The 25,366-nt window shown below is 36.8% G+C and overlaps 3 protein-coding genes across 5 annotated transcripts in view; 2 read left to right on the top strand and 1 right to left on the bottom strand.

Annotated features, from left to right (window-relative positions):
• LOC120629408 (cryptochrome-1) overlaps nt 1-5,773 on the top strand; it is a 36,842-nt gene extending 31,069 nt beyond the window's left edge. For all 3 annotated transcript variants that reach the window (XM_039898348.1, XM_039898347.1, XM_039898346.1), the window contains 2 exons: nt 1,429-1,552; nt 2,508-5,773. In XM_039898348.1, coding sequence (XP_039754282.1) covers nt 1,429-1,552; nt 2,508-2,627 — 244 coding nt within the window. In that variant the 3' untranslated portion in view covers nt 2,628-5,773. The remainder of the gene's footprint in view (nt 1-1,428; nt 1,553-2,507) is intronic.
• Nucleotides 5,774-12,016: 6,243 nt separating this feature from the next.
• LOC120629277 (cytosolic Fe-S cluster assembly factor NUBP2 homolog) lies at nt 12,017-14,087 on the bottom strand. Its single transcript, XM_039898171.1, has 4 exons — nt 13,879-14,087; nt 13,519-13,789; nt 12,810-12,981; nt 12,017-12,381 (listed from the first exon to the last, which is right to left on the bottom strand). Exons 1-4 carry the CDS (start codon nt 13,987-13,989, stop codon nt 12,147-12,149), a joined length of 789 nt encoding a protein of 262 aa, XP_039754105.1. The 5' UTR covers nt 13,990-14,087; the 3' UTR covers nt 12,017-12,146.
• A 370-nt stretch (nt 14,088-14,457) lies between these two features.
• LOC120629315 (protein tweety-like) overlaps nt 14,458-25,366 on the top strand; it is a 136,659-nt gene continuing 125,750 nt past the window's right edge. Inside the window, exon 1 of the mRNA XM_039898224.1 lies at nt 14,458-14,718. The gene's annotated coding sequence lies outside the window, so the exon portion shown is untranslated. The remainder of the gene's footprint in view (nt 14,719-25,366) is intronic.

The following is a 25,366-nucleotide window of genomic DNA, read 5'->3' as shown; positions in this document are numbered from 1 at the left end:
CTTCTTGACTCCAGTAAGTGCAACTTGAAGCCTTATGGCCAATGCGTGCCTGAGTTGAGCAAAATGCCTGTATTGTACATACATGTTATCAATACAGCTGGATATTAACTTACGTATTGTGCTCGACTTCGAATAGAATAGAATAGAAAAACTTTATTGCAACACAATAGAATAGGAAAAATACAAGAAAAACAGTAATGATACTTATTGCTAGGGTGCAAAGGTAGGGTAAAAGTGATCTTTTAAAGCAACCTGAGCGTGTGAAGCCGATAAAAAGGTGGAAAGAGGATGTTGCATAAAGAATATAACAAAAAATAAAACAAACTTACATGAACATAGATACTATATTAACATAATAACTACAAAAATAACGGTATAAATGAACATATACCAGAATAGATAATTATGATATATATTAATGCAATAACATAGCTGCAGTAAAGCATAGTATAAGTTTAAGCTCAGTACAAATTGAGAGATACAGTAAGTAGTTCGAGGCCGATTAATTTTGGTTAACTGACATGACACCGTCTAGACCGCGTCGCGACAGATACTACTTCTGACTTGCTTCTGAGGACAGTAAGGATCCTTTCTTCACCTTGGCCAACCTTACTTTGTGGTTTAGTTTCATATCATTAGCTCTGTTAAATCCTACTTAATATTATAAATGTGAAAGTGTGGCTGTTTGTTACTTAATCACGCAAAAACGGCAGAACGGATTTGGATGAAATTTGGCATGCATGTAGCCAATAGAACATATGCTTTTTTTATTTTTTTTTATTTTAATAAATATACTACGACAATACACACATCGCCACCTGGCCCTAAAGTAAGCGTAGCTTGTGTTATGGGTACTAAGAAGACTGATTAATATTTTTATGAATTATATATACATAAATACTTAGAAAATACATATAAACACCCAGACACTGAAAACACTTATGTTCATCACACAAACATTTTCCAGTCGTGGGAATCGAACCCACGGCCTTGGACTCAGATAGCAGGGTCGCTGCCCACAGCGCCAGTCGGTCAATATGCTACTTTTTATCGCGATTTCTTAAGTAGTTCTTGAGGGAAAATTAATAATTGTTTACGAGCAAAGCCGCGGGCATACAGCTTTGAAATTTGGTATCACCTATGCTATGGAAAAGGACATGTACTTTCTTCTTCATAGCTTTAGACCCAATGCCGAAGTCCACGCAGACGAAGTCGCGGGCAGAAGCTAGTATCCTATAAATCCTAATAAAAACTTAAATCAAATCAATGTTTGAGTTTGGTCAATTGTGTAAAGTGTTTCGAATTCTGAAGTCAGATTCTGTCCGATCTCCGTAATATAGCCAACTAAGGGCAATGAATGTTCGACCAATGCCATCCAACTTCCGACCAAAGACAACCACTTCTACGATCGGTTTATGCACTTCGCAGCTACGAGCCGTGGAGTGCTCCGCTGGAAGTACAGCAGAATGCCAACTGCATCATCGGCCGCGACTATCCAGCGCCTGTAGTCGACCACCGCGCCTGCGCTCACCGCAACCGCAACGCTATGCAGGTAGGAGGAAGAGAATGAAGGAAAATCTTTTAGGGTTATTCAACTTCTCGTGACATCTTTTCTTCTAAAATCCCTCAGCACCTAGAAACCAAACTCTTCAAACAGTGCTTGTTGCAACTTGCCAGTGACGTCTCTACTAGAATCTGCTTCAAACCGGTGGTAATGTCACTACAAAAGTGCTTAAAAGTGGGCTTACTTCATGATATCTACCCATTACCGGCCCACTACAGGGCACGGGTCTCCTCCCACAATGAGAAGGGGTTAAGGCCGTAGTCCACCACGCTGGCCCAGTGCGGATTGGTGGACTTGGCATCATAAGAAGGCTCATAGTCACTCAGCGATGCAATATCGCTATGTGAATAAAATAGAAATGAGTCTCCTCATTTCTATTTTATTCACATTCCTTAGACGAACCAGATTTACCGACACAGCTCAACGAATCGCGAAGCTAAAACCCCAAAAACAGCTAAGTCCAGCAGTGGACGTCCATTGGTTGACATGATGATTAACTTCTCCTATTCCCTAATGCGGATCTTTGGCTGGTTGACAAATAGATATTATCTTTTGTCAGCACGGCTAGAATGGGCTGTAGACAATTTTCTCCCCGGGGAAAGGATTGAAATTTATCTTCTCCCAAAGCTTTGTCAACTCTCAGAGTTGGCGCACAAGTGGAAATAATATCCAAATATATATGTGCAATAATAAACGGGGGTACACTTCTCCTATTCCCTGTTTCCGTGCTATAGCAGGTGGACACGTTTATTATATCCCCTGTCAGGTGACTATAAATGGGGGATATAATTTTGGTCTCCCGCCTGTGCTAGCCCTGCAGATGCTAAATTTTTTGTCCTAGCTAAGGCAGGACTAAGCTAGCTATTCCGGTCTGGTCCGGAAGGTAGCTACCCTATTTCCAAATGCCTTTGCAAGAATTAACGTTTATTTTTCATGTTTTCAGGAGTTGCGTCGTACTCTCGAGAAGGCACCGCCGCATTGCTGCCCGTCGTCGGATGACGAAATCCGTCAGTTCATGTGGCTCGGGGACGAGAACCCCGAGGAGGTCGACACTACCTCCTAAATTGACGGCGAACGCGTAGGTTATTGCGTCCAGTACTACCACTTTTATACGTTACATCGACTATATTCGTAAGCGCAGAAAAGAGTATTCTCACGCCACCACACTTGGCTCAACTTGACCAGGGCCAAAGACCCTACCATTCTGATACCCGGGCCCTGTAGAGGGCCACTAATGGGTTGATAATGAAGATGATGAAACATAACAAAAAGACTATCGCATGCATACTAGCATGGATTTAGAACATATTTTTAATGGTTTCATCGTAAAAGAAGCCAATACGTTGATCATCCGAAAAAGATATTATATTACGTGTTATTTCATCTTCGATCTTATTGAGAGGGCATCTCAAGGACAAATAATAACCATTAGTAATAAAAACCAGACAACTTTTCTGCCAAGTCTTATCTTTGGTAAATTATCGATCGAAGACGGTACGTCGTTGTAACATATAAATGTTGTAATACTGTAACACACTCGCATTTATCAAAGCCAATTTATAAAGCTGGGAATTTTTTCACATAATATTTTACGATTTGTTTTGACAAGACCATTGTATTTATTGTATAATGCGCTGCCAGTATCAATCTCTTTAACTGAGGAACTTTTGCGTAAGTTACGTATCGTGGAATAAATGACTTGTCATATAATAACACTACAACTTACTAAGGATGTTCCTTAAACGACATCTTGAAAACTTAGTGTGTGGGTTTAACATAACGCGCGATGTTCCGTTGACATTGTCCCCGTAAAATTGAGCGTAAAGGTATCTAAACTGACAGATTAGAGACGGTAGCATCACCGAATCTGCAACTTATCGGAAGTACCACACAAAGTTCAAGAGAAAATCGCGTTTATGTCGATGACAATTCGCGTAAAAGCTACCGAGATTTAGCCACAGGTCGCCGGACACGAATTCACCGAGCTGTATGGGGCTGCGGTTTTTTTGAGAGGACTCTTTAAGATGTACCGCGACATGTCTCTTGATACTTTACATTGTCCCCTAGTAAATACACGCCTCCCGCGTTATCCCATGTTATTTTGGGTCGAAATATAGATAGATTCTTCGAGCTTGAAAGCCGACTTCATATTTTGGTTCTGCAGACTTTTTACGTCTGTCTAACTTTAAGAATACTTTTGAGGGTGGAATAAGCGCCACCGGTTCAATGGTCGTTATCGTCTTTAGTCAGAAAGTCAGTCAGTTTGAGCAGAGCGTCCGCGTGCCATCATTCCTGACCCTTTGGGAGAAGTTTCTCTTCGTATTAAACTCTATATCTCGTAAAAAAACAAAAACTTGGGTGTACTTATGTACACGCGTTAGAAGTTATACTTCTTTGGCGTAACAATATAAAAGTCATTTTATCTTGTTAAGATAGTATCTTTCGCCCTAATTACGTATGTGGAAAAAACGACACTAATCATAGAAAAGAGGTAATTAATACATTGAAATTTTTATTATAACGCATTATCTTAGTTAGTTGTTAAGGACTAATGAAAAATTTCTCGATAAAGTAGCAAGACCTTAAAAAGGGTCAAAGTAAATGCGAGTGAGTTGCGCAATTGCCTTTTGAGGTACATTTTATCAGATTTTTGGCTCTCCTAACGGTTTCTTGATCTAAATGTGTGTGTGTAGATGTGATTGTGTATCGTAGCAGTGTTTTTGATGTTTGTGTGTAATGATGAGTTTACACGGTCTTAGTAACTTATGCGTAGTAGACATTTATAGTAATATCCTATCTTTGAACATCCTGTATTAGTTTGGTAACGTATCCATGCCACTTGACCCGTTCTGAGGGCGAAAGGGCGTCCCCAACCTTATTAAGCCAGCGGTGCACTAACCAATTAAGAAATTTGTCACGCCTAACCTAGCTTGTTAACTAGGTAGGTAAATGTATAGTTACTTGTTAGTAAGGCAGATAGGCGCAAAAAATAAAACATCCTCATTATGAAACTCTTGGTCCACCCTCTTATATGGATGTGAAAGGTGGGAATTAAAAAAGGAAGCGAGCAACCGACTTCAAGCATTCGAAATGTACCGAGAAATGCCCCAAATCATGTGGCACAGTTTCACATCTAATTAGAAAGTACTAAAACGTGGGGGGAAAGACCCAGAACTGATGTCCACAAGTATGCGCAGAAAAGTAGGTTTTTGGCCACCTACAAAGAGGAGACCAGTTTTCCTTCCCGAGACTTGTATTAGAAGGTGTCATTATTGGGAAGAGATCTCCAGGACGTCACAGACGCAAATGGTTGGACTATATAAGCGGGTGGACCGGACTTTATAGTTACCGAGATATAAAGAAAGCGCGAATTAATAGGGAAGTTTTTCGATTGGTGGCCGCCAAACTTCAATTTAAAGATGACGGCACCCGATGATGATGATATTCAAACTAATCAAACTATAATAAATAATACATTTCAAATTGTTAATCCGCTGCATAGAAACCATTAAAAAAGTATTTTTTGCTTCGCGGTGTACTTTCTACGGCGCCCAATTTGGGAAAAGATCTCTGCCCTAGTCAATATCTCTTGCTTTTACGAGCCTTATTGAAATATGAGCCAGATTAATTATTTCAAACAGTATTTACGAATGAATACGTGCACTGGCGTGCATATAGCTTCTGACCGGAATATGCATAAGGCAGGAAGATGGCATAGTATGGAAAAATCCTATGCAAGTTGTATCAAAAAATTAGGGTAGGCAATGCTTTAGCGCATGTATGAAGATCACGCCACTGACTACGGGAAAACTAGATGGAGAGGGGTTTTCGGCTTATAATACGGCTTATACGAGAGAGGAAATTTGAAAAATGGGTCGTAGGTATCATAGTTACGTTCCTTTAGTGTTGGGCCAGTGCGAATAATCGATCCTATTTACTTAGGGACTGGTAGATATCCCCATCAGTTTATTATAAACAGCTTCGACAAGTTCTTGCACCACAAGTGAAACATGTCTATCGTTGATCAATACCTTCCTACTAATCACAATGTTTAGACGTCTACTTCTCACTTGACACTGGTTTGTTCTATGCCTTGTCTAATTTAGGATGATAATTTTGACAGCTCATAAATGGGAGGAGCTAATGCGTATGAGTGTTATTCTATTATCGATTATTATTTTCATGGAACTTGGAATCGAAAGTTGTATGTCAATGCTGCTCAGATTATGACAATAATAATTTCTTTAAACAAGAAAGTGCAAATAAATAAACGTTTATAATTTAAAAAAAAAAATGGGAAATAAGTCAATGCTGTATGCTCAGATTACAATAATATAAATTCCTTTAAACAAGAAAGTGCAAATAAATAAACATTTAAAATTGAAAAAAAAAAATTGAGAAATAAATATAGCAGGATATTGTTGTGGTAGAGATGCGGTTACGTTTTCTTTCCCAAAATGATGATGCCCTAAACAGCGAACGAAAAAAGCATAGAAGACGCGTTTCTAAGAAATTGTCTTTCGAAACTAGTACCAATTAGTCATTAAACGCACGCCCTTTAAAAGAAGGAACTTGAGTCGCAAAGAGCTCTTAATAGGTTCTTCTATTTGTCGTACGACACGGGACCAAGCGTGATTGGCCGGTAGTTACGTAGTGCCGCGGCTACGCAGGACCAATCAGCAGTCTCTGGAATCGTTGGATGATTTTATGCAATAAGGAAAGCAAAATAAATTAGATTAAAATAGCGTCATAATAAACGCCGATTTACTCCAAACTAAATGCACTCTATTAACAACATTCTATTATTATGAATGTGAAAGTGTGTCTGTTTGTTTGTTACCTATGTTCGGCTCAACCACTGCACCGATCTTGATGAAGGAAGGCCTTTATAGCTTGTACCCTGGAGATTATACACTTTTTATCAAACGTTGCCGCGTTTAAATTTACAAAACTGACTACAAACACTTTAAAAGTATAAAATAATTTTAGTTGGTACACGTTTGTACACGAATTCCGGCCAGTGTACCGCATCGGTTTCATTGTTTCTATTTAGGCCCGCCCGACTTCAACATACGTGTACAAGCTAAAATTATTTTATATTTTGATTCGAATTCATATTGAGCATTTTATAAATATAATCCAAAGAAGTTTGACCTATTTCACCTATATGCAACGGTACAGATAAACATTTGTAATTAATCATTGTAAAATATATCTATAACATTTCTTAAAATAATCTACCTTTTATTTACATAAACATTTATTAGATTATTTATAATACTTGTAGAAGAATAAAACAAACGTTGTGTATTCAGCAGCCAACGTGTTAACTACATATGGCATAACACCATCCATAAGGATAATACGTAATTGTAATTATTTAGATTTTAGTATAGTTATCGGTGTACTTACACGTGAAAAGTTATTCCACTATCCTTGTGGTGATGATCCGTATGATTTCGACACCATTTCACAACACATGAAGGCATTTTTACGCAATTCGTTTAGCCGCCACTACGCACGAATGTCGCGAGTCAACTAGATTCGTTTGCGGTACAGTTTATAAGCCCCTCCCACCACGGGATAGTTTCCGTTACGCTATTTTTGAGTACGAGAAATGCTTCTATGCATTTTTCGTTCGCTGGCCCTAAAGAATTTGGACATCTCCGCCTCATCGCGAATGTCAGATACGCTGCTGTGACGATGTCAATAAATCACACCATAACTGTCAATTATGGAAACAAAGGCCTACTGCCAGGGCCTTGTAGATACTCGCCTTTACTTTATTACTGTATTTAACAAATCTGCGCGTGAGCATGTTGCATCGAACCGACAATACCCGCCTTTCCCGCTCAATGTCAAGATCGTCAATTTTACAATAATTTAAACATATCTACAATGATTCACTTGTCCACTTGTAACTTGGTAACAAATTGTACTGGCAACTGAAACACGTGTGTCTTTGACCAATCCCTTTCCACCTATTCTAATGTGTCTGTTACTTCTGACTTGTCACTATGCTGGTTAGTACTGTTACGTGGATACCTAGAACCTTCTTAACTCTGTAATCAGAACAAATGGAATTATTTAACAACATTTTGAATTATGACTATTCAGGAATAGGCATGATGATAGTAACAATAATGGCTAAAATGTTGGCAGTGGCGTGCATAGAGGGTGTGCACAGGGTATGCAGATGAAATAAAATGAAGCAAAAACTCCAGAACGAGTTATATATAGTTGAGGGTAGGCTTTTTAAAACTCTTACAATGCCTAGCCTTGAGTTTTTTATAATCATATATCTCTGACTGTCCCGCGCCGGTACACCAGAAGTTGCAAATCCACAATTTTTTTTCATATACCATTTACTAAATCCCTTCTCGGAAAACAAGCGCCTATTATAAGTATTTATGCGAAAAACAACGAATTATCTAAATAGATACCTAGCATCGATATCTTCCATGACTCACCCACAGCTTTTAGAAAAAAACTCACCGAACACTTATCGGTAAGATAAATATTGTTAATTTTTTTTTTTTTGCAAATTAAGTTTATATGACGCTTTGTCAATGCTATGTGCGCTTGTCATTGACGTGCATATTAGTCCATGTGTTCGTGTGTGTTCTATGTTTAAAAAACGTGTAATATGCATGTTGTTAGTGCTCTTAAATAAATAAATAACTCGTACAGGAGATTTTCTTCATTTTATATCATCTGCATAACCTGTGCATACCCTCTATGCACGCCACTGAATGTTGGATAGAAGTTACGTTACTTTGCGGAAATCAATGATATATTATGAAAATTAAGCTTAATTTGCTATACTCCGCGAAAAGCAGGAGAATCTGTATGGTGTGATTTAGAATTTCTTCAATCCTTATACTCCACACCTAACAGATCTTCGGCAATGTACCCTTTACGAACGTTTCGCTCCGAAACCGGAGCATCCTCAGGAGATATTGACTTAACAAGGAATAATTGTTAAGTGAAAATTAAGCTTAAATTTCATAAGGCTAAAATATTATGTAAATCTAATGATATATGATTAACGTTTAAATGAAAAACGTTTTTTCATTTACAATATTCAAAGTGAGATTGGTAGAATAGAATAGAATAGAAAAAACTTTATTGCAACACAACAAAAAAAGGAAAATACAAGGAAAACAGTAATAGTACTTAGTGCTAGGGTGCAAAGGCGGCCTTATCACTAAAAGTATTTATTTTCAAAGTAGTTGGTATTTATTTTCAATTAATAAAACTGCAATATCTAGCGATCCGCCATGACAGGTGTAACGCCGAATGACGTCACATCTATATAAACATAATTTTGTACCGTTTGAATTTCGAAAATCTCTGCACTTAGTATTTGCGTATATCAAGTATTTTGTTAGTTTTACCAAAATCAATAATCTTTCGCTATTTAATAAAATCATACTAAAGCAGACAGCCAATTGCCTGTGAACCGTCTGAAAGTCTTTAAATGTATAGAAATAAGGTTCTTTGTAACAGTACTGATGACAAATATTAAGCCCGTGTAAAGTTATCTAAATATACTTATGTATTTTATTATAATAGCCAGGCTTGAGAACACCGTCGCACTGATTTTTCATCAATGTGATTCCCAATGAAAATACGCCTTTATGTATACCAAATTTGTTCATGTTTTAACTTGTGTTGGAGAACGTGGGGATAGGACTTCAATAATAATAGTTTTCTCTTATTCATGTGACATACAGACAGAGTTCGGACAGAGTTTCCGCCTACTATTGCTTGGTACAGAATGAATCATTGAGAAAGCACTTTCTCAATCATTCATTCTGTATCAAAGCTTCTACTTTTATACGGCTCAGGTACCGTTTACAATTTTGACATCAAAACAAGCCAATAATATATTTCACGATATTAGTTTTCGGTAAGTTATGTCACAAACATAACATATTTAGATTAGAATGATAAAGATTGTATACAGCAAATGTGTACAAAAAATTCAAATTCAAATTCATTTATTTCAAGTAGGCCTACTTTATAAGCACTTTTGAAACGTCAAGTATGTATGTTTGTGTGACTCTACCACCGGTTCGGAAAGCAGATTCTACCGAGAAGAGCCGGCAAGAAACTCAGTAGTTGCTCTTTTGCTCTACAATAGAATTAGCACTTCTATAAAACAAATGATACCGGTTACCTACGTTACGCAATGTAACATGTGAAGTCACTAGAAGATTCATTAATATAGATTTGCTTAAATTATAAACTTAATTATAACTATTTAAGCAAATCTATATTAATGAATCTTCTAGTGACGTCACAACATGTAACATTGTGCAACGCATGTAACCGGTAACATTTGTTTTGTATTAGTGCTAATTCTGTTGCTCACGACAGGACAATAAGTAGTTCTGTCCTTTTCACAATGCTCCCCATGGAATAGGATGCTACATTTTTCCCGCCACATTTTTCTATACGCGTCTCACTGCTTGGCAATTCTTTAATAGTTATCACCTAAGAGTTGGTGAAACGTTTTTTCTAGACGCTTGGTATTTATACCGGCGCTCTTAACGTAAGACAGTGCGTTACACCCTTGTTTAACAATCTACTATTATATGGTAAGACAGATAAGAGAAAATGTAGTAATACATACGGGTCGCTTTGGGAATCACATTTGAATCATATACAAATTCAGTTAATTCCTCATTTGGCTGTGTTTTATTTTGTTTCAAAGTCTTGCCAAATTGCCAAACGTGAAAATAAATAAGATTTATTTATGCCAGTGATATATTTACTAGTTCTATTTTAGTTTTGTAAGTTTAATTTAAGTTTACGGAGTTATAACTTTAAGTTTACATAATTTTATGTATAAGTTTACAGATATTGTTTATTTCTACGTGTTGTTTATTATGTAACATGAAAGCAGTGTTTGTCTCTATTAGAGGACAAATTATAGTGAATGGACTGTATTTCTAGGCAGTAGGCATTGTTTTTCTATAGCCTAAATTCTATGGTGTTGACATCTTAACTATACTTGAAAATCGTTTTGTGTAAGCGGTAATAAGTACTTCATACTGTCATAGAAATAGCATTTAAGCCTATATAATATAACCTTCTTATGAAAATTGAGATGATGATGAAATCAAAGGAAAACTTGAGTTTTAAAACGAAAATTCAAGGCGAAAAATTTTTTTTTTTTTGAGTAGGAACTGTGACGTCACTGATCTACCTCTGGGATACAAAAGTGATATCTAACTTGCGGGCCTTTTATTATTTACACACGTTGGTCTTCCGCATTTATTTATGTTTTAAGGACCAATCCCGTGGGAACAGTCTGTTTTCCTAAGTTAGAAAGTAGCTGTTACTCTTCATCTTTTCAACTAACTATGCCACAATTCAAGTTAATTGGTTGCTTATTTAGGGCGTAAAGGAATAACAAACAAACTCACTTTCCCAATTATAATATTTGTAAGAATTAAACTTTTTAAATTTTGTTTTTTTTTATTGATCAATTTTAATGTTTCCTTAGCGGTTCACGTGCCAAGTAATTCCTGTGCCATTCAATTATTTACTAGATAAGTTTTTGTTTTAAGTATCTGTACTGGTATTCGTACGGAGTACCCCGCCTAGTTATTTAAGACTTTTTTGTTTTAATATTTTTATAAAATAAAATTAATAGAATCTCATTCGTATATGATACAATACAGGGTAATTATAATTTATGTTTACGCAAGTCATAATATAATATTTTATATAATCAAGTTTAACAAATTAATAAATTTTATGGAAAAAAATAAAACCTTTGGAAAATTATTGTATTTATTATATTCTGTGTTGTTTAGTGAAATAAAGCAATTAAAAAATTCCATATAAGTGTTTTATTTATTTAGATTAAATTGTTAGTAGCTTGTGTCCGTTCACGCAGACCGGCTCGGACAGAATCGAAAGGTGCTCTTCTTTTCACACAGACCTCCGGCTCGCGTACGGTTGAAACTGGCCGGAGCGACCAAGCTTTGCTTCACATAGACCGGCTGGAGCACATAGAGTTCGCAAACGGAGCTGTTTGGCTGCGCGTGAGCGGAAGAGCGCGTCATCAGAAATCATACGTAGCCGTTCGGCTCCTTTTATTTTTTCACACTAACCGCGTAAGGTTTGCTCTCCGAAATTGTCAACAACAAAAGAGGTGATATGTAAAAATAAAGCTTATTTCAACTGTCCAACACTCTATTTTAATCGGTATCAGAATCTGCTCTCGGGTCCGAGCCGCCACTATGTTTATTAATTCTTAACTTCAGGTTGATGGATGACAATTTTTTTGACGACCTCCCTGGCGCAATGGTGAGCGCTGTGGTTTTAAGTTGGAGGCCCCGGGTTTGATTCCCGGCAGGGGCAATCAGGGAATTTATAAAAAAAAACAGATTCAAAATTTCCTCTGTCAATTTTAGGAGTCTGAATAAAGAGCATACAAAAATTATATAGGTATATATTTTTATTCCAAAAATAAGCATGATTTATCCCAAACAATATTTACATCTTTTTTCTATAATTAAAACAATTACATATTTAAGAAAAATATAATATTATTTATAACTTATTTCTAAGAGCCATTTGAATTGGTTTCATTTATTCTTATAACTAAATCATTAAATACTCTACTGGTACTCGATTCGGGCAACTCTTTGACGGCTGCGACTCCTTTTCCCGCCAAAGCTCCCACTCTAGGATCTATGGGTATGCTCCCTAGGAAGGGCAACTTGGAAATTTCTGCCAGGGATTTTCCGCCTCCGCTTGAAAATATATTTGTGCATTCGCTGCATGTTGGACATTCATAGCTATAAAAATATAAAAAATTATCAAATATTAGCTGTTGCCCACGTTGACAGTCAAGAGGGAGCCATTTGGTTTCTTGGGGCAAAAAGTAGGCCATGTTATTCTACATCCTTTCAAATATTTATATCCCCTGACAGGGTATATATTCAACAAGTCCACCTTGGAATAGGAGACTAAAGACCTAAAGCACAGGAATATGGAATAGGAGAAGTTTACCCCCGTTAATTACACATATATTATTTGGATATTATTTCCTCTCGTGCCAGTTCTCTGACTTCTGAGAGGCATATCAGCTATGCCTAAGGTTGACAGACACAGAGCAGCATGTTGCAGGATGTGCAGAGTGTTTGTCTGTTCATACTCTGGTCGGCCATCTGCTTTATTGATCAATTATTACAATAAATATCCTTCCTGCAGACTGGTAACTCACCCGCTCATATTCTCAATGATGCCCATGATCTTTATGCCAGTTTTATTGCAGAAAGTTATCTCTTTCCTAACATCCTCTATGGACACTTCTTGTGGAGTTGTCACAAGTATGGCAGAACATTGCGGCACGCTGCGGAGGTTCTCCATCACTGTTATATGTTCATCGGATGTTCCTGTAAAGTAACAAGGATATTTTCTGTAATCACTATTCTAGAACTGAGATTGGACAGAGTGAGGAAAAGGGCCACATCTAAATAAAACATTAAATTGTGAAAAAAACATAAAGGTATGAAATTTTTAAGAAACATATCAGTTGTATCCTGAAGATTAAGTGGCATTTAGAAAAAATGTATTGTTGCACTCAGAGTAAATTTACAAGGATAATGATTTGGACTATATTATTTACATTTTATATTAATGTGAAATTTATATAATGTGCTACATTGTTGCATTAGGACAACTTTTCCCTGTCATGACATTTATGTAATAGTTGGGAAAATAAATAAATCACATGCTTATAAAACAATTGCTGAACACTAAATTCTTAGGATGCAGAAAAACTATCTTAATTTCTCTGCTCCGGACAGCATTAGCTCCCGCCAAATGTATGTTAAAATGACCAATTTTGATTAAAAAACCTCCTCAATAAAAAGTCCATCAGTTTTTAAATGTTTAAATACATTCAAGCATCTTAATATTACTACATTTACCTGGAGGTGTGTCTATTACTAGAAAATCCAAATCCTGCCAATAAACATCTTCCAAGAACTGTTTTATCATAGATGTCTTCTTGGGCCCTCTCCAGACCACAGCATCATTTCGAGATTTCAAAAGAAAGCCTATAGACATTACGCCCAGTTTTTGTTCTTTATCCAAATATACTGGAATCCAACCCTCTGATCCTTGGTGAATGTTTTGGTCTTCCAAATTTAAAATATAAGGAACGCTTGGGCCGCATAGATCTATGTCGAGTAAACCAACCTACAAAAAGAAACAGCACAATCTTAAATTAAGTTTGATTCGGTAATTTTTAATACAGTGGGAAGTTAATACAACAGAAAAATATATACCTTATAACCTCTTTCTTTAAGAGTTAGCGCTAATTGAGTGCTAACTGTTGATTTTCCTACGCCGCCTTTACCAGACAGGATTAATATAACACGTTTCACATTTTCTAACATTTTAATTTTTATTGTAAAAGGAATACTTTGTTTACAAAATTTTGTAGGTCTAATCTATGGTAGTCTAATCGAAAAAAGTTTTTTTTGACACCTACTTTCATGAAGTTATTTTTTTAAGACTACCTACCTAAATACTGACTACAGACCGAAATAAATTGAAAAAAAATATCTTCTTTGGAAAAAAATATTAGGCACAGAAACGTACGATTAACATCGATGTTCAAACAGTAAACTAGAATGAATACAAAGGGAATGCCACAGATTATTAGATATTCGTTTTATATCAGAACATCGGTAAAGAATATAGTATGAATGTGATAAATTAAAACTTGGAAGGACTAGAAAAACAAGAACGTAAATCCATAAAGCTCAAGGAAAAAAAAGAAATTTGACAGCGCATGCGCCAAAAAGCAATAGTAGCGCCATCTGGTGGTCCATCTACAGTTTTTTCAGTTTTATTTGTGGGGTTTGCGCAGTGGACGTGTGTATTAAGTGCTAGTGTTTATTTTAAGAAATGCTAAATTTCTCCTATTTTGTAACAGACTGCTGGACGTTTTATGACTTAATTCGATCGTGATACTGTTCGATTTATAAATTTTGATTATTTCCGTGTGTGAACTATAGTATAGTGTTTTATTTTCGTTGAATTTGAGTTAAGTGGCTGTGCAAGGTTTAGTCCCCCACGGCACGAGATTTGGACCGCTTTTCTACGATTTGAGCTATTCTGAGGTACATTTTGGAATTCTTTTGTTTAATTTTTAAAGCTTTTATTTTTGTTTCATTAAATTTTATGGTAAAATAAAAAGTTCAGTCAACTTGAAGCCTTGGCGTAGGTTTTGCTTGCATACGATCTTGTACAAGCTTGTGTTTCGATTCATACCGGACCAGACCAGAGAAAACTTACCGATCTAACTTCTTAAATAATAATAGTGTAATGTATTTAGTTATGTTAATTTTATTTTCTTACGTTTTTATTTATCACAATCCCCAATACTACTATTAACTTAATACCTATTTGTAATTTTTTTAAAGAATATTGAACTATCGCTATTGCTACTACTTATATATTCTTGTATTATATATTACGTTATTGAGTAATAATAGTAGTTACATACTATATTTTATAATTGATAAGATGAACTTATAATTACAACTATTTATTTCATGGTACATATTCAAAATTAACTTTTCATTAGTTTCACTGATCAATGTCCTTCATGCCTTCTCCATCTACAAGTCATTGGCAAAGTACCTTGTGGCCAGTTGGCACAGACAAAAAAAGCCATAAACAAGAATTGAATTGAAGATGACCTTATAAAAGGTGGCCAATATGTATATAAAATATTGAATTGAATTGGTTTATCTATTTAGGTCATCCTAGTTTTTTATGTACTTAAAATGAATTATATGTATCAAAGCGATTAGGAAAATCAATAAATCTAATTAATAGCATATGACCAAGTTTTAATCGATTTCATTGAAAAAAATAGAGTTGACACTAAACATTTTTTGCCCATGCTCTGCAGATACTTCCACTTCTATGGAGTTACAGGGATTATGAGCTTAGACCCGCAACACTGCTTGTGTGTTGGTTGGGGATCCGTAACAAATGGATAGTAAAACAAAAAGGATCCAAACCTCGTTGAGATACTATCAAGCCATTGAGACACAAATAACAGCAGATTAGAATACAATTCTCACCATCCCTCCCCTTTCAGTGGTGTTGTACGAGGCCACTAAGGGAATATAACAGAGAACTGACAGCAGCATCCTCTGTCCTACTTCTACCATCTACTGCAATCACCAATCTGTCTGCCCAGCATGGTGATTAGGGGAAAATGTTCCCGTTTGGAGAGGCCTTTAGTATGTAAATGTAGCATAAAGTTGCAACAGTTATGAAATAGTGTGAAAACACTGTATAACTATTCCAATATTTTTATTTTCTTTATTTTATTATTATGTCAAAACTAACTAATGCTGCCTGGTATTTAAATAAATGTAGAATAAAGTTGCAACAGTTAAAACAGTGTGAAAACACTGTATAACTATTCCAACATTTTTATGTGCTTTTCTATTTAATTATTATCTCAAAACAAACTAATGCTGCCTGTTCTCTTGATTCGTAGACCACTTACAGGAATAGGACGGATGGTGCCCAATGTGTACGTCATGTCTACAAAGGTTGCCTGTAAGAGATTGCTTGCAGCAATAAGGCTGTATTGTTTACTGTATGCTCCTTACTGATTCTTTTCCTGTATGCTATATGTGCAATAAAGTGTTCTTCTTATTCTGATCTACCGTCATTACACAGCATAAATGCATTAGATTCTCAAAAAAACCTTTGGGTCAACCTGGTATTCATACCCTTATGATTAGTACTCTAATATTCAAAGCACCACTAATGAGCCAGTTATTTGAATTGTCATCTTATATATATAAAAATGTTATGTTGGTTTGTGTACGCTTCAAAAACTCAAAAAGTTCTGCACTGATCGAGCTGAAATTTTAGCATAACTTATAATACGCATCAAGGATTGTTTTTAATCTATTTTGCTCAACTATTCAATCACAATGTGCCACAGCAAAGCGTAGCAGGGTGAAGCTAGTTTAATATAATATGAGGTCTTTATTTTTGAGATTACAGCTTTCTCTAGACAGCTGATTTTACCTTAAACAGTAAAGCAAAAGTAAATGATTGTACGCACTTTGAACTTAACAGGAGGAATCCCGATAAGTTCAAAGAGCAAAGTTTAATGTTAGGGTCAGAAAAATCCTTTTTTTTTCTATCATAATGTAAATGATTACATAAAAGATAAGAAAGCCTAGATACGAATTGCTCGTGATAGCTAACCTATTAAGTACCTATTTTAAATCTGGTCTACACAGAAAGATGTACTCAGTAGTAAGTCCATATATATCCACGTTACATTCTCTAAGATTGGGTTTTTGTTACGCCGTAACAGAAGTTATTATTATGATAACATAAAAATGTATATTTTTCATTAAATAAATAAAATAATAAATAAGTCGCCTCGTACGATAATCGCAATTAGATGAGGGGTGGTGACGATTTGTATTCTGTTCTGCCGCGGCCGTCACCACACGGCCCTACGACTAACATCCTCCTTCCTCCTTAGTCGTTCACTCTTGACAGAGTGGTCGTAGTTGACAATGGTACATTTTCTTTGGCTACAGCAGCCCCCGCGATGCGCCTCCACTTGTTACGATCTTCAGCGTTTCTGGAACATTGGACTATGGAGGTTTGTGTTGTAGCTTTAATTATGTCTGTCCAACGCGTGGGTGATCGACCACGTGACCGTTTGCCTTCCACTTTTCCCTGGACAACAAGTCGTTCCTTGGAGTGCTTATTCCTAGTTATGTGTCCAAAGAACTTGAGGATTCGTATCTGCACTGTCGACGATAACCGACTAACATACGATAGTTAAAATTGTACATCCTTCTTAAAACCACATTGAGGCCTCGTTGACGACCTCCCTGGCGAAGTGGTAATAGCTGTGGTTTGTATGTAATTCAGATCCATAATTTCTGTTTTTTTTTTCGGTCCCGTCTGGTGAGAGGCCTTGACCGTGGCTTTTTACTCCCCTAACGTCAACGTGCCGCCGAGTTATTAAGCGATGCTGCATAGATAGCCATTACCATTTTAGACTTCATCCTCACAACGAGTTGAGATTGCAGTAAAATTAATTGTAATGAAAATACGACGGCCGATTGGCGCAGGGGGCAGCAATACTGCTTTCTGAGTCAAAGCTGTGGGTTCGATTCTCACAACTGGGAAATGTTTGTGTGATGAACATGAATGTTTTTCAGTGTCTGGGTGTTTATTTGTATATTATTATAATGGTGATAACAAAAAAAAAAATACCCGGCTAAGTTTGTTGTGGGCTCTTTTTAGACCAGGGTGCGTTTGGAACCCTCGTAGCTTTAGGTTTAAGTTGGCGAACGAAGTAATCACCATCCCCTTACAATTATGTAAACATATATATGTATGAACGCTTCATAAGTGCCTGTGATAGGCCTACAATCCTACATGAATAAAGAAATTTTGAAATTTATACGTATGAATGAATGAATATACTTTTATTGCACACCACAAAAAGTATTTAAAAAAAAAAAGAAAATAAAACAAAACAACGTATATAATTTGGCGGCCTAAGTATTTACGTATATTATTCATAAAAATATTTATTAGTCATCATAGCACCCATAACACAAGCTACGCTTATTTTGGGGCTGTTGGCAATATGTGTATTGTCGTAGTATATCTATCTATCTATATATATAAAAGAGAAAGTGTGTGGGTATGTTCCGTATAGGCTCTGGACCGATTTCAATGAAACTTTCAGGGAATCTCCGTATTGACCTGGCGAGTAATCATGTAAAGTTTGGTGACGATCGAAGCACTCCTATTTTGAAATGTGAAACTGTAAAATACAGCTTTTATTTACTATGATGATATTGTTGGGTGTACATGGGTGTAGATAATGATCTTCACCCGCTCAGGAAGAGAATAGAAGAGAATGAATACGGAGAGAAATAAAAGTTTTAATAAATTATGAGACTTAAATTAAAAATGTAATGATGTAAATTTATTGTTTAAATAAAATAAAGCAAAATCTAGCTCGGCGAAGCGGGCTGGGTACGCTAGAGCGTTTATTGATAGAAAAAAAAATGCACACTATTGTTTACCAAACACGTAACAAAATAACTTACTATGCAACGTAACTTACATATATGAATAAAATATGTTTGTACACCTGGCCTGGCCTGATGCAATACTTGATGACATAATGCCCTTGGGGCTCGGAATAATTACAACGGGGGGAGAAATAGGTCTCCTTCCTTCACAGGCTCATTTTCAGTATATAACGACTGTTGTGTGTGGAAACTAAATAGGTCATTGCATTGTTGTAGGCCCGCAGAAATAATTAACGTAATGGTAGGTTTTTTTTTTTTAAATTTATTAGTCTGTGATAGTGTGCAATCCCACTATCCTACATATTTTATTATGGATGCAAGGATGTTTGTTACATTTGATGCTTATGATAGACCCCTGCCCTATATTATTACATAGACTACTTTTTAATCGAAATAAGTCTACGCTAACACCGCTACACCTGCTAAAATGTTTCCAGTAATATATTTGATTATCATATCATTCAATTACCAGCGGACAACAGGGCACGGTCTCCTCCCACAATTTTATTTATTTTTATTTATTTATTTAACTCTTTATTTGTACACCACTATGAAGTTAGGAAACTAAAAAAAACAATAGAAATACAAAGACAGAAATAGAATACATAAGGCGGCCTTATAGCTTAGTAGCGATCTCTGCCAGGCAACCTTTGGATTAGAACATAGATTAGCGAGAGCGGACAGGTGGTGTAAAATTATGATAAACCTAAATTCAAATAGCTAAATACAAATATATAAACAAAATTGCACAAATAAGAAAAATATAATAAATAAATATAAAAGTATGAACTAATATATACTCAATCATACATAAGAACATATAGATAATAAAAATAAACATAAACAAGGTACTAAAAGTCGTCATTATAGTGCAAGATGCTTTCACCGCGTTTTTAAATGTTACAAGCGATTTTGCCTCACGTATATTTAGTGGGAGCGCATTCCACAATTCAAATTTCACAATGAGAAGGGTTAAGGCAAGAGTCCATCTCGCTGGCCCCGGGCGGATTGGTGGACTTATAAACTAGATAACGATTATTTATTGTCAGCTTATTTTGAGCGCTTGTGGTTTTATAAGTGGGAAGTACCGAGTTTGAACCCCAGCAAGAAAAATTTGGATTTTTTTCTCTAGTCAGGTATGCTAGGAAGCTTCGGTCGTAGCTAGTTACCACCCTAACGACAATGACGCGCCGTAAAGCGGTGAGGCGTTCCGGTACGATGTCGTTAGAAACCGAATAGGGATTGTCTTATAACTGTCATACCATACTTACATACAGGTTAGCCCGCTACCAGCTTATACTATCAATCGAGGTAGCAGTCAAGGCTTACTTGTAGTGGAATGAAAAAAAACGTAAAAACCATTTATGATGACATATTGTATATGTACATTGTAAAAAAATATGGGAATTATTTACGATATATATATATATATTTGCCTATTTTAATTGGCACTGCATATTCAGTTATTACAGTGTGGCTATGACCTTAGGGTTAGAATTCTTTAATAAGGGTGGGGGTGAAGCCATTACTGCACCCCTGCCCTCCTGTGAGTCACACTTTTATAATAACTATGAGGGTGGTTATACGTTTGGTCTGATTAAAATTTCGCGACCTCACCTAAAATGTACAAACAGGCCAAGTGTAAAATGTCCAAGAGTTTGCACCGAGGGTTCCGTAATTTAGAAGAAAAAATAATATAACCTTCGATACGGTCGATTATATTGTTTTACCGGCTCCGAAACACAATAAAACCAAAAAAAAAAGTTGGTTTAAAGGAAAAGCATATATAATCCATGTTTTCAATATTAGCTGTTTAAATCAATGAGTATAAATAAATTCGGTCTACATAATATAATAAATAAAAAGGACCCTAATGATCTTTGGACTTTGCCTTACTGGTGATTAGTATGTCTTTCTATCTGACAGCTGTTATTTGATATTCGAAATAAGAAGACAAAACATTGCATAGGAACTGCGCAACCGCTTTACAACTTTTATTAGTATGTATCAGGTATTCATGTACTCAATGAATTCTAGACGATGAAATCTCACAGAAATTGATGGATTTTCATTAATAACGATAGAATATTCGTAATTTGAGTTCTGTACCTTAGCTTGCAATTCGACCCTCGACACGCACCTCGGAGTTATGCGCGTTTTAAATTTAAGAAATTGAAATTACGTATGCTTTTTTAACCTGCAAGCCTCAGAATTGCACTGAGCTGGCTATAATGTTCTCAAAGACGTGTGATGTCTACCAATCCGCACTGGGCTGGCGTGGTGGACAACGGCCTAAACTCCGTGGACCCTGCTCTGCACTTAACCGGTAATGGATTGATATAGATGACTGTTACTTATTTAGAATCTGATAGCTTTAATATTATTAAGACTCCGTTTAGCGTTAGGCTTTTCGGTACGGAACCATAAAAACCCGAAACACACACCACATGTCACGTCGGATTGAGTGTTTGCAGTGAGATTAATGTGATATCCGCTGTCCGCTTTAATTTTATTTTTTTTCCGCTGTTTATTTTTTTTAAATTACGGCTGCGTTATAAGGGTGTGTTAACACTGACGCGGAGCTGGACGGAGTGGAGAAAAGCGGACCCCGAATTTGTCTATCTCAACTGCGCGTCTGTGGAAACGCATTCTAAAACCTGTAGTTCATCAATAGCTTTTAGCTGTCATCACTTCAACTGAGTATTAAATGAGACGCAACTATTCGAGCGAACAGACTTTCTTCACCGGGTGCCGTCTCCTTACGAACGTTTGCACTCATAAGGTCTATCTGACCCTTGGGAGCCCGTTGCTCCAAATTATGTTTTGGTGCTCTTTCCAAACCATTGTCGTAGGTTTTTGAGCCATGACATTCTTCTGCGGCCAGGCCTTCTTCGGCCTGCCACTCAATCTTGCATTATAAGTTGAAGAACTTTTTGGTGTTTTGCATCACATGTCCCAAATATTCTAGTTTTCTCCTATTAATGATTAATAAAGGTACTAAAGGTACTAAACCTTTTTCTGCACATTGCTATTCAGTACACGGCCTGTCCAAGATATTCTTAGCAAACGTCTGTACACCCACATCTAGAACGCTCGACTTTCTTGGACATGACATCTGTCAGCGTCCCAAGCCACGTTGCGTGGCTTGGAGCGTGGACTATAGAATGAACTTGCCTGAACAATGAGTAGACACTCAATCTTACCGGCAGCTTACCGGCCATAAAAGTCAATCCCAAGCCCGAAAAAGCTAATAAAAAAAGTGTGAACAAACATTCTTAACACGTGGTCGTATGGAAATTTGATCTTTTTCTTGGGCGTTCCATTAGTTTCAATACCCCACTTGTTAAAATATATTTTATTTGTCCTATTGTTCTTTTTAATTTCTTTCATACGATGCACTCCAGTTAAGGCTAGCATGCGTGCCATGAGAATTATCTCTACCGGTTACTCAAATTTTTTTAATAGTTATTGACGAGATAATGGGTAGAACTAATTTTTTCGTGGTGATTTTAGCCATGTAAAGGTCTGCCTGATTTCTTTTTGTTAACCAAGATTTATAAAACCACGTTTTTTTAAATGACTACGCTTAGACATAGACATTTTGAATGCGTCGTCGTTTTGAGAAGAATTAAAAGTCATGTTACATAATATAATATGTAGACCTAAAAACAAGGGTGACTCGGCGGATATTAAAATCGTTTAAACAGATGTTGTGCAATATTTTCAGTTGTGCGTTTATTCGCAAAAACGTTATTATGGGTTCACGCAGCCAAGTCAGAAATCTACCTACTCGAGCTTTACTTGCACAAATGATAAAACCTTTTGTTCCTTATACGCAAAAAGAGTTGCGTTATATAAGTTTAACAGTTTTGACTGTATGAAGACATGTGTGAGGGTGACTCCGCGGAAGTTAAAATCGTTTCAGACATGTCGAGATTTGAGCCGTGCCTTTATTCGCAGACACTGCTTAAAAGATTCTTAAATACAACTACTTATGGGTTAACGCCGACATGGGAGTAGTCTACCTACTCGAGCTTTTCGTACAAATTATTCCTTAGCAAATTGCTTTGTTTTATAAGTTTGAACGTTTTGCCTGTGTGATAGTTTCATAGTAGCGCTACAAAGAATTGTCCGATTTCACTGACCCAGTCTTATATGTGTATGTATTAGCATTCGACAGGCTCCTGTAATTTTTTTGGTATAATCGCGATAATTTATCACTTTGCTTGAGGACCTTGAGGATATCAGTACTTTTATTCAGCGGATTTGTGTGGTCCAGGTTTGTGTAATCAGTCATATGCAATTGATATGTAGTTCTACTTGTCTAATCGACAGGAAGTTCTTCTGATCACTCTGAAAACATATAGTAAACTTAGTCTACATAACACCGCACTCGGCAGCTTGCTTACAGACGATGTAGCTTGTTTGGACTCTTCGTCGTACCGTCATCTCAGTATCGGCTCAGCCAACATGGCTGCCCGCACACGCGTTAATATTATTGACAATATATATGTAGAATATAGCCTGTGTGCGGAGCGTATGGAAGAATTGAAATATTGGTAAAGAGTATTATGAATCATATCCGGAACTCACAACTTCCTCGGTATTGTGCTTTTATCTAAAACTCGTAGTTGATAGTGATTCTACATCTTAAGGGAGCACTTACATTCAAACTGCTTAGTCCGATTACTTAAAAAAAAAATCACGCCATTCTGGTCTCCTCAATCCATAGATAGTGGTTTATTTATTCTGTGATTGCGTAAAACCCGCGCCGTGGGAAGATGTCGTCTCGAAAGCAGATTAAATAGACGTCGTTGCTCGAAATTAATTGTATCGTTTCCCGACTGAGTGCCGACTGAATTTTTATTTTGCGTGGCGTGGAATTTCGTAATTAACGTAATTTGTATGCATAAGAGGTAATAGACTATTGGTTAGAGTTTCGGGGAACCGAGTTCGGTTCCCGGCACCTACCTATAACTTTTTGGAGCTATGTGCGTTTTTAATTTCAGTGAAGATAATGAAACCAGCATGCCTGAGGTTTCTCTATTACGTTCTCACAGGCCTGCAAGCTCTACCGATCCGTACTTGGCCAGCGTGGTGGAATTTGGCATCGTACGGGAACGCTTAATCGTTTAGTGGCACGTCTTTTTCGGTAGGGTGGTAACTAGCCACGGCCGAACCACTCCCACCAGACCAGACTATGGAAAATTCAGAAATTTTATCACATAGCGGTTTTGCGCATTGGGTCGACATCATTTTCGGGGGGCCGAGTTCGAATCCCAGCACGCACCTCTACCTTTTTTAAGTTAGGTGCGTTTTAAATAATTCAAATATCACTTGTTTCAACGGTGAAAGCAAACATCGCGAGGAAACCTGCATGCTAGAGAGTTCTACATAATATTCTCAAAAGTGTTGAGTCCACCAACCCGCTCTGGCTGGTGGACAACGGCCATAACCCCTTCTATGCCTTCTATCCGGGCCGGCAATAGGTTGACGTGATGATGTTGAAGACGACATGTTGTTTCAATACAGATCCTAAAAATACCCATCATAAACTAAAATTATTATCTTGTTTGACAGAAAACTCGATCGATTTTAATTAAAATCCGTAAAACCATTCAAAAGATTACAACACGAGAAGGAATTAGCATATAAATGAACGCCACGAGCTCAGACGTTCTGACCGCGGGGAAATGAAACTAATAAGACAAACAATCCACAGCTGGATGTATCCAATAATAGGCGATCCCCCATGCCGGTGATTTATGACCTAGATGTTTGTAAGTGCATTGCCGAACCGGGGGAGTGTTCTGTTTAGTTAAGGAGTGCTAAAGTTCTGTTAAGTTGATAAGCTGTGATAGCGCAGTGGGTAGGAGCTCGACTTCACTTTCGGGGGTCCGACTTCGAATCCCACCACGGGGACCTCTAACTTTTCTAAGTTATGAATGAATGAATGAATGATGGATGAATACACTTTTATTGTACACCGAAGAAAAAAGTAGCTACAGAAATATACACACTGAGCAAGACAGAACAATTTGGTGGCCTTATCTACATAGCGATTTCTTCCAGGCAACCAAAGACGCAAAAAGAAAAAACATAGAAGAAGTAGGTGGTGCAATAAATGAGAAATAAACATTACACAAATATATAAATATAATTAATAACTAGATGTGCGTTTTAAGTTATTAAAAATATCACTTGCTTCGACGGTGAAGGAAAACATCGTGAAACCTGACAGTTCTTCATAATGTTCTCAAAGGTATGTGGAGTCCTTAACCCTTTCTCGTTATAGGAGGAGACCCATGCCCTGTAGTGGGCTGGTAATGGGTCTATACCACGCTGGCCCAGTGAGGATTGGTGGACTTCGAACACCTATGGAGAACTCTCAGGTTTCCTTACGATATTTTCCTTCACCGTTGAAGCAAGTGATATTTTGATTGTTTGAAACGCACATAACTTAGAAAAGTTAGAGGTGTGTGCCGGTACTCGAACTCGCGCGCCCGAACGTCAAGTCAAATTCCTACGCACTGAGCTATCACCGCTTCTCACCGCTAGGTTTGTAAGGACTCGATAGAACCTCCCAAAATACTTAACGAGTAATGATGACATATTGTTATGTATCGTGCGTATAAAGTAATATTTTACATACAACCATAAG

This window comes from Pararge aegeria, chromosome 14 (genome assembly GCF_905163445.1).
Source record: "Pararge aegeria chromosome 14, ilParAegt1.1, whole genome shotgun sequence".
NCBI classification, from domain to species: Eukaryota; Metazoa; Arthropoda; class Insecta; order Lepidoptera; family Nymphalidae; genus Pararge; species Pararge aegeria.
This window is presented reverse-complemented; position numbering and strand designations above follow the sequence as displayed.

Coding starts and splice junctions, on each gene's coding strand:
- LOC120629277 (XM_039898171.1), bottom strand. CDS start 13,989: ATGTTAGAAAATGTGAAACGTGTTATATTAATCCTGTCTGGTAAAGGC. Junction 13,790..13,878: donor TTAAAGAAAGAGGTTATAAG/GTATATATTTTT, acceptor TTCTTTTTGTAG/GTTGGTTTACTCGACATAGA. Junction 12,982..13,518: donor AGTAATAGACACACCTCCAG/GTAAATGTAGTA, acceptor GTTACTTTACAG/GAACATCCGATGAACATATA.